Source organism: Copadichromis virginalis, linkage group LG23 (genome assembly GCF_057382275.1).
Source record: "Copadichromis virginalis isolate Kocher_CV1m ecotype Utaka linkage group LG23, C_Virginalis_male_GT1.1, whole genome shotgun sequence".
Classification (NCBI taxonomy): domain Eukaryota; kingdom Metazoa; phylum Chordata; class Actinopteri; order Cichliformes; family Cichlidae; genus Copadichromis; species Copadichromis virginalis.
The window spans coordinates 21,103,896-21,116,459 of NC_140639.1; the positions used below are offsets into that span (position 1 = coordinate 21,103,896).

The 12,564-nt window shown below is 40.9% G+C and overlaps 1 protein-coding gene across 5 annotated transcripts in view; it reads right to left on the reverse strand.

The window, feature by feature from the left end:
• Nucleotides 1-2,908: 2,908 nt before the first annotated feature.
• Nucleotides 2,909-12,564, reverse strand: part of agap1 (ArfGAP with GTPase domain, ankyrin repeat and PH domain 1) — a 189,483-nt gene continuing 179,827 nt past the window's right edge. For all 5 annotated transcript variants that reach the window (XM_085448188.1, XM_085448187.1, XM_085448186.1 and 2 more), the window contains 2 exons: nt 7,901-8,156; nt 2,909-7,810 (listed from right to left, as the gene is read on the reverse strand). In XM_085448188.1, the coding sequence (XP_085304314.1) occupies nt 7,601-7,810; nt 7,901-8,156 (466 nt within the window). In that variant the 3' untranslated portion in view covers nt 2,909-7,600. The remainder of the gene's footprint in view (nt 7,811-7,900; nt 8,157-12,564) is intronic.

The following is a 12,564-nucleotide window of genomic DNA, read 5'->3' on the forward strand; positions in this document are numbered from 1 at the left end:
GTTGAACAGCTGCAGTGTCTCCATTCATGCCCGGAAATCATCTTCATCTTCCTGCCACTTTAGTTAAACTAAATAAATAAAAAACACGGGCATTTTTTTTTACCAACATCATCAATGACAGCCAGGCCGGAAGTTTGTATTTTTTTTTACAAAATAAATGTCTAGATTATTATTATTTTTTATTCTGAAGGCCTTAAAGCTGATTTCAGACATGAAGGAAACGCAACAAAGCTGAAATGAGTCAGAAAAACTAGGTTAAAGATTAAATTCTAAAACGTTTTATTATATTTATTTATAATTTGCTTTAAACTGCAGTTTGAGTGCACTTTAAATTTTAATTGTTAAAAAAATGAAAACAGTATTACAATGTCGTTAAACTTTGATGTGTATTCAGCCTGTTGCGCGGACTGAATTGCGCATTCTCGTAGCATATTAACAAAGTTTCAGGCAAACGGGAGCGCGCCATGGCGTCTCCACCGAGAGCATTATCCTAAAACATCAGCGGCTAAACAAAAAAAGGAAGAGGAGAAATTCACCTGAACGTGACGTCATCCCACCAGCTGCACGTGCCTGCATGGCGGCGATGGTGGTTGAGGTGGGGGGCGGCATGAGGCCTCACGTTCTCGCCTGATATCAGAAACTGCGTCCTGATTGGCTCTGAAGTTTACCTGAAACAAAATTAAATCCTCAGAGTGAAACCCAGGAGTCAGTTTGGATGTAGATGCGCCTGTGCGCACTGACGCATGCGCTGTTTAGGCCTATTATCACATTAAAAAAATAATCTCACCCTTAAAATATTCCCCTTTTCAGAGTGGCTTGAAGAAAAGGAAACATGTGGATACAGTTGCCCGTGATGTTTTTTGATGTTGAAGCCTTTTCAGGTATTATATTGATAAAATGAAAATTTATTGCACATTTCAGACTCTTAATGAAGAAAATAACAAATGTTCTTCGGGTTGTTTTCACTTGTAAAATTACAGTAATTTAACGTTTACTTAGTCTGTTTTTATACAGAAATGCGGGAAATTTAAAGGTACATTTCCGACACTTTTACTCCTCAAAATACTGGCACCGTCACACTCTATACAAGAAAAAATGTTCTCATGTGCAGCAGCCTGAGTCAAATCCATCATCTCACCCACAATTAGCAATTTGGCCAAATCTAAATGAATGACTGCATCTTTAAATCTAGTTTCTTTCTGCTCTAACGTTAGCTTCCCGCTTAAATTCTACAGTTTCTACATGGACCCTGGTTATAAGCGAGGAAGTAAAGGCTCTGTCTTCACCCGTTGCGTAATTGTGATGATTGTCGTGATGTCAGAGCTGTGGATGAGGAATTCTGAATTAATGTGACTCTAAGTGTCAATAAAAACCAGATGTGAGCTCAGAGTAAGGCGACAGAAACCTAAATCCGGACTGGACCCTGCATAGTGTGAACAGTCAGCGCTGCCTGCGACTCTAATGACTTTTTTTCTTTTTTTGCAAATTGTAATCAACTCGAGCCGTCGCAGGCGACTGATAAATGAGACCCGGGGGATCAGCCTCAGCCCAGCTACCCCCGCCTCCCTGAATTAACACCAACTCGCCCGGCTGCAGCTCAGCTCCTGCTGATTAATTCTGACGTCAAGGAGGCCAAAACGCATCTTCTCCTTCTTCTTCTTCTGTGGTGGTCACCACAGGGAGATCACTGAGACTCCTGTAATTAAATGATTCCCAGAAGCCCTTGGAAAAGCTGACAGATTCTCTCATTCAAAACTCCCACTGAAAAAATCCCTAATTTAAATTTTCATCAAGCAATAACTTGTTTGAGTTTGATGTAATAAAAACTTTTTAGGACCTAAAAAACAACCCCATCCCTTCTCTCATTTTAGATTTCCATCCCACAATAACCGAAAACAAACAAGTGAGTTTCTAATAATGACAAAACAACAAATATATTGATTTCTGAATCTTTAACACTCTGGAAAATGTTAACTTTAGCTTTTCGAAGCTAAAACTTTTAACATGATTGAGTCTCTCAAACTCCAGTTAAAAAAATCCCTAATTTTAAATTTAAATAATTCAAAAATTGTCAGGTTTCTTATAGAATAATAATAATAATTTTGAGTAAAAAATAAACAAAAAGAGACTTTGCTTGAGTGTCACCTGCTGATGAAGATACCATAACAATGGACGAAAGATGCTAAAAATCTAGTAGATACATATCCAACAACTGAAAAATTTCTGCTTTAGTGGTGAGAAGTAAAACCTCATTTTGGTGTAAATCTAACACCGCATTCTGACCCTTCCATCTAAATGTCACAGCAGAAACTGAGGCTCATCAGACCAGGTAACATTTATTGTTATCTTCTATTGTCAAGTTTTGGTGAGCATGTGTGAATTGTGAGCTGCTTTGGTCTTCTGCTGCTTCTACATGTTGTGTGGTCAGTGATGCTTGTCTACATACTGTGGTTGCAATGAGTGATGATTTTAGTTGCTGTTGCCTTCAAAGAAGTCTGGCCATTCTCCTCTGACCTGGGAAAAGATATTTTCTCCCAAAGAACTGCCACTTACTAGACTAACCCTAACCCTCACTCTTTTGGCCCATTCTCTGCAAACCTCAGAGATGGTTGCGGGGCAAAATCTCAACCATTCTTAAACTTTGACTTGTTTCATCATTTTAATGATTTGTGGGCTAACCAGAACTAATGAACTTTGTAAAGTACCACATCAGAGTGGTTTATGTGGTTTTATGTATACTTTTACATTATGGTAATACTCGTTCGCCACCTCCTACACCACAAATAGAGAAAACTAATATAAACCAAAGTAAAATTCCCACAGGTGTGACCAGGAAATGAAAGAAAATATGAAATACATGCCTAAATATTGAAGAAATCCACTTCAAAAACACTGACCACACACACACTTCAAGTTATAATAAGAAGCATTATTCTTGTCTTTATTGAAAAGAGACACATTACAGTAGAAGACTCTGTATTAGGTAGAATTTTCATACAACGGTACTGTACATCAAACAAAAATTCAATAACAATAATAACAACAACATCAACAACAATAATAATAATTATTAGATTAACAGTGACAATAAGAACAATAATGTGTCTGGATGATAAATCAGAACAACAATAATAAAAAGTGGATGGAGAAAATTATACAAAAATGTAGGTTTAAGGGGGCCGAGTCTTCCTCGAGGGGTGCATTTATAAATAATGTAGTGGACAGCCCAGTTGGGTGGGGTTAAGGAGGCTACATGAGGTAACACAACTAGACATTGACCATATTATTTCTTCGTTCTGTTGATGTCTATGTACAAGTGTTGGCGGTGGCGAGAGCAGTGCAGACATATTAACGCAGTTATATGACATAATTTATCTACACGCAGGCGGCTTCAGCCGAAAGATCCTAGGCTAGGAAACATATTGCGCCATGCTACTGGCCACTGAGCTAACTGACCGCTAGCTGGAGCTTCACAGCATGTTTTAGCTTCAAAATATACACAAAAACAGATATTTTCTATGTTTTCTCCTCAATTATGAGACTAAGAAAATGTGAACGGAACAACAGAAACATCTGTGAAGAGTCAAGTCTTCATACTCAAGGAGATACAGCACCCCATATGCTCTGCTAGCAGAGTTTAGCTAGCTGCTCTTCACACCATGTTTCTATTATCCACATATTGTTTTCATGTTCTGCTAAACTTCTAATGGAAAGCAGATGACTGACTTAGATTGTTTACTTGGAAGCTGGGAAAATCTTTTTTAAAACAATGTTTGTCACAGTTTGCATTTTTATGGTGGGAAGTTTAGCTTATGCCCCTCTTCCCCTCACTTAGCTTAGTTCAGTTAACATATCTACAGCTTATGAGCCTCGATGTTTCGATTCTCTATTCCTATTTCACTATTTATTTGATTAATATTTAAAAGGGGAAATGCACTGTTAACCTAAAACAATGCTGGCTTGCTCACTGCTAGGTGTTAGCTTAGGTGACAGATGACTCAGCAATTTTTCGATTTTAGCTTTGAGTCTCAAACCTGAATGAGCATAAATCTGCAGCAAAGTGACAACTAATGTTCACCTCCTCTCTATTAGCTATCACCAGCTAACTGATCTCTAGTTGCATTAACAAGCGCTTGTAAACGGAAACTCTAGCGCAATGCTCTCGTTAGTTTGTTTACTACTATCTACAGTTAGCATTATTATTAATTACAATTCAAATTTTTCTGCTCACACGATTTTAAAATAAAATAAATACAATTTTATTCTAAAGAAAACAACCTGAAGCCGCCACCGCTTAGAAAAAGCCAATGTCAGTTACTGACAGAACATAAAGGAAGATGGTAGAAGAGTTGTGTTTAAGATAGATGAAATAAAGCAGTAAATTAGTGCATTTCTGTCATAAATAAATGGACGTCTTTTTTCCCTGTCCTGTTTCTGGACAGCTGTGGGATGGGTCAGATATGAAAACAAACTAAAATCATCCAATAAAAATAATAGTCTTGGTTTGTCATTTACAGGAAATAGAACGGCGTCTTGAAGATGACTGGTAAGGAAAATGGAGCGTGACACATATAGCAACAACAAAAATTAGGAACATCAAGGCAGGCGTGCAAAAACAAAAAAGGCAAAAGGAGGACAAATGTGTTCATGTTGATAGAAAAACATTTGTTTCTTGCTTTTTGATCCTTCTTCCATTTCTACAGTGTGTTTTTGTGTTTTCATGTGAATATTAAAGCGATGTTAGCATACAAAGTTAGGATGTGAGCGTGAAGGTTTTTATGAATATTGCTTGGATACACAGTCGGGTTGAGAGCTGCTACTCAACCGCTGCAGCAACATTTACATTAGAGGGCGAAACAGGAGAAAGTTGAAGATCTGAGCTGAGGAGCAGCATACTGTCTGAATCATCACATAAATGTTGAGTTTGGGAAACTAGTTCCCCAACTATCTTCACCTGAAGGCCTTCATTCTACACATTTCAACAACCAACGGAAAAATCTATATCACCAGGATTAAGAAAGGTGTTTTTAAAACGCCTGAAATCAACCTGCAACCCTATCATTTAATCCAAATGGACCTTTGTGCCAGTGGTTCCCAACATTTCTAGCTCATGGTGATTTTAAAATATAAGGGCTAGTATGAAGTAAACTTCATCTTGTCTAACAGTTAATGGCCATGCAGACCAATTGGACAAATGTAAACACATCCATAAACATTCAGGGTAGTCTTAATGTATGCTGTCCACTGTCCAGCTTGACTTTGTCCATGTGCTCATTAAATAATCAGATTTGAGCCTGACTCAAACTCAACCACATCTAGTGCTATTGTGGCCCCAAATGCCCCCAAAAGTAAACTCAACACTTTTATACTGCGTCTTAACTTAATTTTTACCACATTTGTTAAAGTCAGGGTAGACCTAAATTTGAGAAGATGTAGACGTTTTATAAGCTTCCCTTTGGGTTTGTTCTTTCTCATTAAAAAAGCAACTTGGATCTGTATTTTCTGATTTCCTTTGCTGTAAACCGTCCGTTGACCCTTTAGTCTGTAAAGATTCTCATGTTGGGAACCACAGGTTTAGACACCTGCAAAAGTTTTTCTTCCTGGTTTCTTCATGGTTCAGCACAGAGCCAAAACCATACCATAACACATTAGAATAAACCACTTCCACTCTGCAACCTCACATACTCTAAGTACTTACTGTGTTCTCTAATTTACATGATGCTTCGAATGAAAGAGAGAAAGCGACAGACAAAGAGAGGAGGATTATTTACAACAAAGACGTTTTCAGACCAGAGAAGAAGAAAAAGAAGCCCTTCTTAGTGATTTGCTGAGCAGATCAGGGAGACTGCCTGATTGGACGGGATAGATAAAAAAGTGGCAGTGATGGCAGGGGCCACCAACCGTCTCCCCATCATTGTGTCTGGATAGATAGCAAACATTAAAACCCCCCCCCCCAAAAAAACCAAAACAAAAACACCTGAAGACAATAATTTCCCTTTTTTGCTCCGACAGCTGCTTCTGTATCTTTTCCATTTTTTTCCATTAATAAAATTAACTTCAGGGACAGAGTTCAGATTAAATGCTTTTTCATCAGGATGTAAACCAGGTTTGGGTTTAAGATGCTTACAGTTCACTCAGTTCAGACGATAAAACCTTCAGCATAAGAAAAGGTTTGAAATCCTACATATAGATGCTCATTAGCAGGTTAATTCCCAGCTGAGCCAGGATGTGGATGGCAAACCAAATTTATAAACCAACTTATGCCACAAACTATCGGCAACATACAGAAAAATGTTCAACCGCTCGATCGACCACTTTGCTCTTATGGTGATTAATGAATAATGCAACGAACATGTTTCAAAAAGTGCAACTTTTACGTTGAAGCCGAATGGTCCCCATTTCCAGCTTTTGTCGCACCCTTTGCAGTTTTACTATCGCTTGGGCAAGTAATTGGTCAGTGTTTGCAGACAAGGAGCGTCTTCCAAGCAATTGCAAGAAGGTTTTCAGTACAGTACTGTACACCTCTTTGCAACCACCTAGTGACTGCCAGCAACCTCTAGCGACCAGTTGCCAACCAGTGACCAGTGGCTGCCAGAGGGCCACCAATCGATCTCTTGGTTTGATGCCTTAGGCATCCAACCAATTAAGTGAAGCCAGCAATTTTGAGCAACTTGAGTGCTGAATGTAGTCAGAAGTAAGTGAAGTGAAAACAGGTTGTTTCATCTAAAGAACTCGCTGGGAAAAAAGACAATGAGCGCTGACGATCGACAGTCCCCAGTCCCTGAGCCTGGCAAGAGCTTCTGTACACTTAATGACTTTATACACCCGATAGCTTAAAAAAAAGGAAAAACAAAAACCCTTCCCCTGTTAGCATTTTTTTACCATTGGTCCAGCAATGCACATCGAGATACAATATACACAGTCGAGAAAAATGCCTTAAATTAAAGTAGAAAAAGTGTCTAGGACATGCGATCTATCACACTTATGTTTTACCTCTAAGCTGATATTTTTTTTTAACATCAAGATTTTTTTCACATTAAAAAAAAAGAACAAAAATGTGTAAAGCCGGTTGGTTTGCAGAAAATTTAAAAAAATGACAGCTGAAAGAAGGTGAAGAGGTCGTAAAGAATCCTCGAGAGATTTGCAGTGAAGATGATGTTGATGGGTGGCTGCCTCAAAGAAGATACGAAGACTTGAGTTTCCTTCTCATTGATTTGATCTCACAGTTTCAGGTTGTGGACAGAAGATGATATGCTTTGAGTTCAGTTTGTTGTTGAGTCTGAGCGGGAACTGGCCTTTGTAGTGTGAAATCTGAGGCTGTGTGACGAGGTACAATATAACTCATTGACCTGCACAAGTCGTGTGACCATTTCCCAAAATGCTTTGATGATCGTGGGCTATGTTTCCCAACATGCTTTAGACTTCTTCTCCCAAACAGACGCCTGGCCGCAGCGTCACCACTGACCTGTGATCAGTTTACTGGTGGTTGTCAGGTGAAGTGGGCAAAGCTAAAGTAGTGGTTCCCAAAATAAAACGTTCAGGATACTCCCAAATCGAAGTTTGTTTATTTTTCTCAGAGTCATCACAGGAAACTGTCTGGTCATATGAGCGCGGCACTGCCGGCGCTGCTGCAGCTGTTGTTACGATTGGTGTTGCGGCGTGAAAGGTTGGGTGTGGCCATTAGGGGGTTGCGTTCATCTGGGCAGCCATACTGAGCCAGCGTGTCCACACACTCCTGACAGCTGGCCTGGCGAGCATATGCCATTGCACTGTTGCCATGGGCGTCCCTTGCCATCAAGTCCACACCGTACTGCAGAAAGAATCAGAGAGGGATAGTCATCAATCATCTCCTGCCTCTAAAGCCCAGAATTACTGGAATACCAGCACTGTTTTTTCTTACCCAGATAAGGAGCTGCGTGATGACCACGTTGCCCTTGTGGCTGGCCAGGTGCAGCGCGCTGCGTCCATCTCCTTCTCCGCAGGTCTCGTTGACCTGCTGTCGGGACCCGTGAGCAAGCAGGAGCACGACTGCACGTAGATCCTCCTCGGCGGTTGCCCTCAGCAGCTGCTGGCCCAGTGGGAGATCAGTGCAGGGCAGCGACGCCAGAAAGAGACGCTGCTCGTACTTTGCCCGGATCCAGCGCTCACGCTCCTCCCTGATGGAGAAAAGAGAAACAGACACCTTTAAGAACTGACAGCTATCTAATGGCTGTAGCATGAAGTGTCATATTGCTGCCCGAAACATGAAGCTGTAAACAGACTTTTTTGCTTTTGATTTGGACGTAAATTTAGCTTTAATACAACAACTAAACAAGCGTTTTTTGCCCTTAAATGCCCTTAAACTCTTCCTTTGAGTGTAAAATAAGACACAGCGAGAGGCAGAGGGACAGACGTGGTGAAAGGCCAAAGGACGTGGACGCATTGTTCGCCGATCGAGTATCATTAACTGCTGATCTGTCTAATCCACAACTCTGATCGCTCTAATCTCTGCTCTAATCCCTCCGTGTAAACAGCAGCTCATTCAGCCTGCTGGGATTAGTCCAGAGAGAGGACAGAGAGGAGGGAGTGTGTGGGGGCCGAACAGCCCTAGGGGAGAGATATTGAGCTGTCCCCCCTCCTCCCTTGCCCCTCTACTCTATTCTCACCCAGTAACAACACATCCTTCAGGGATGAGATGGGAGGTTGCAGGAAATGGAGAAAGAGTAGAGGTTAAAAACTCTTCTTACTGCCTCACTCATTTTTTACTGGCACCCAAATAATCGTTCATCTAAATTTGGCTTGACTGTTCTTTAGATTCGATTGGATTCCTTTAGATTATCGTTTGTTTAGGTAGTTTTCAATATCAACAGTGAACTGAACCACAACCATAGTAACATAGTGAAGCCTCGACTTTCTGTGGTTCGGTTTGGGTTTGCACGCTCATCGACTACCAACTTGTAACTGAGAAGTCTTTAGTCAGCAAGGTAAAGGACTGATGTGAATGCCAGCATGAGTGAAGGATGTTGCTTTATTGATAGATGATGGGGCACAAAATATGCAACCAGAGTGTCTACGAGTGATCAGCTGTCAGCTACATGCTATGGGCCTCAAACAAATCTCTTTATACATGGACAGTTATCCAATGCTTACACGTTCAAAGGCACTCTAACAAGTTCAAGGTTCAACCCTCAAGCAACCAACCAAGTTAAAATGACAGAGTATATAAAGGAATACTTTACGCTGATTTAACCCAACTCATCTGTCACTTTGGCCTCTATGTACCTGCTTTTTGAGCAGGAACTCTTGCTGCTTTAGGTCTTTCACTTCAAAACATCACAGATTAGAAAATAGAATCACAATTTCAGTGCCCCTTCTACTTGAGTCAATGTAAAATTACTGCAGACCTCTTGTTGATCTCTTACAAATCACCATTTCTGCACACAATCATGCAAATAAAGCTGTTTTTTTTTTTGCTTTTCCATTCTTTACCCTTGGACACACAACAGTTCTTGGATCTTAACTGTGATTACGGCACTTTCTACACTTAAGTCACCTGTTAAACTCTGACTCAACCCATCGTCTCCCGATAGAAGAATCTGTGTGATTATGAAATTTGGCGTAGTGTGTGGAGTAAAGTGGGGATGCTGGGAGGCTTGATGGGAGACAAACTGTGGGAACAGTGAGTGTTAAAAGTTTAAAAAAGAAGTTTTCAGTCAGTGTGGGAACCTGCAGAATCTCATTAACTCTCTTCCTGGATACCAGTGTGAGTGTGTGTGCAGGGGTGTGGTGGCGACGGCTAGCATCACGGAATGTCCCGGGGGCTTTCCCTTCCTGCCCCAGCCCAGAGAGAGAGTAGGGAGGCTGGGCTCCAGACTACGGCCGACAGCCCCCGGACAAAGCCTGGAGGTGTCGCTGGGTGTGTGTGTCTGCCTATGTTTGTTGGTGTGTGTGCTCAGCAGGGCTCTGGCCTTCTGTCCTCCAGAGGACAGGGAGGAAATGTGAGGCCACTGGACCCAGGAAACGCATGCCTTCCCCCGCCACCGGAGTTGCTAAGGGGCTGCAGAGAGCCGATGTAAGTCAGAGAAGAAGAGGGCTCAACCCTAGGTGCTCAAAGAGACAAACTGTTCTTTTCTGACTGGCTTCAAGAAGAAGCATGGCAGATTTTGTATTATTGCCATCATATTTAAAGAAGGTCTTCACCAGTATTTTGACCCAATGGTGTCCTTAACATGTCCTGAAATGACATGTCATTTACATTCAAACACATTATATATATCACTGTCCTGCCTTGAAATACCAGCATCACTGCTTTTTTAGATAACCTGTACCTGTTTTTTCACCAACAGAGCTTCAGTTCTGTCTTAGCACCCCCTGAGAACCAAAACAGGTTTGACAACCCAGTGAGGTGTTGGGGTAGAAAGCCCACTCTTGTCAGTGGTGCCAAATTAGGTGCCTGATATCAAAGACAGAATGTGGTCACCTCAGGCACACAGATCTGGATGTGTTTACTGTGTTTGTTTTGGTTCTGAATATAGTTGGTTGCTCGGTAGAAGCTTGAACTTTTAGAATCGATGTTTATTTTGGTACTGCTGTTGATTTTCTTTCTGTCAAAAGGGAGATATTCTTCCCACTGTCACCATATTTTTGCTAATAAGGTCATCTGATTGTTGGGGTTTTCTCTGCATTGTTGTAGGCTCCTTACTTTACAGTATGAAACACCTTGAAGCAACTGCTGGTGTGATTTTAGCACTATATAAATAAGAATTGAATTGTATCTTTCCCTATTTGTTTTTTTTGTTTTTTCTTTAGCATTCTTTTGGTTCTTCAATTTGTTTGGTGGTTTATTTATTTATGTATTTGGAATTTGTTTACTGTATGTTTGAGTGGTTATTGAGGTTTTGTTTGCTGGGTTATTGACAGTGTGTGCGGGTATTTGTTTATGGAGTGTTTAGTAGTTTGTTCACAGTATGTTTATATGAGTTTGGTTATTTGTTGAGCTTCTGTTCTGTGGTTTGTTTACTGCACATTTGATTTTGCATTTTATTCTTCCTGTTCGTTTGTGTTTTGGTTGGAGAGTTTTTAGCGTGTGAGTTTATTGACTTCTTATTTTTTGTACGAGTCGTTTTGTTTTGGTTATTGTTTAGCATATGTGTAGTTGTTTGTTTGGCTGCGTGTTTGGTGTGTGTGTGTGTCGCAGTAAACAGTGACTCTCCTTCATCACAAGCTAACGAGTCTTGAAAACACACAGCTCTGGACAGTGGAGAGGCTAATTGCACTAATTAACCACACAGAGCGTGTGTGTGTGTGTGCGTGTGTGACACTATGTGTTAACATGTGTCTGAATGTACGTGCTCATATTTTGTGTGTTAATCTGTGTGTGTCTCTTTTCACATCCCATTAGACAAAGAGCTGTGCCCCTGCACCAAGGCATGCTGGGTAGATAATTAAACATGAGTCCCGGTGAGATCGCTTGTGACAGGAAAACACACACACACACACACACACACACACACACACTGCAAGTATGTCAAGCAGAGCCCAGAGGGGTTATAATGTGTGTTTGTGTGTGTCAGTCAGTTAAATTAAATGATAAAAACTGCACCAGCCAGAGGAAACAAGCCTTCATGCATCTACTGTTTCTACTGTCCTCACTGCTCCGTTCACACAAACTCGAGCTCCTCCTGAATGAGCTCATGTCGGACGATTAGTAGGAACACGACTCTGACCTTCAGTTTATGCTGTTTTCACAGGATCTCATGTGGGCTGTCCCTTTGTGTGGTTCATGTTTTCACCGTTTCATTGCTGTAATGCTACTTTAATTTTTATTATGGCTTTGGGCATGGCATCACTGGTCTGTGGTTTGGTCTGCTAATTTGTTCTTAATAAAAGCCGTAGCATCTAAATTTATCCCAGACTTTATTCACCTCAGATGTCCTGTTCTAATAGAATCTGCAGGTTTTTTTCACGAGGTTTTCAAATCTTCTCACAACTAAGATTTTCAGTACAAAGCTACAAACACCAGATACAAGTTTAAAAGCTGGAATTTTCAGTGAGAACGCTCCATCAAGTTGAATTTCCAAATTGGAAAGTTGCAGAAGTCACACCAGACCTGATTTGCAATCCAGCGAGTGTAAACTGGAGTTGTTGTGCATTTGTGACTTGCTAAATAATAGCGCACAACACAGAATAGAAGAGGCTCTGTCTGTCAGCACAGTTTTAAAGTGCAGAAAAACAGGCACTGAGTTGTACTTTAGGTAGTACTGTGGAGTAAAATAAACCTTTTTTTCCTACTACTACTATTGAAATGTGACCAGTGAGGTATGATGTCTTGACCCTCGAGTTAAAAAAAATTCATTGTGACTTGGTAACATTAACTCCTTTGACTTTTGGCTTCACTACAGCGGATCATCTGCCTCCATCTCACCCACTTTAACAACATCCATGAATCTTCTCTGAGGTCTTCCTGTTTTCCTCTGGCCTGCCAGTTTCAATTATCCACCCTCCCTCCTCTGCACATGTACAAACCAATTCAGCCTCACCTCTCTAACCTGAGCTGTCCCTCCGATGTACTCGTTTCTAACCCTG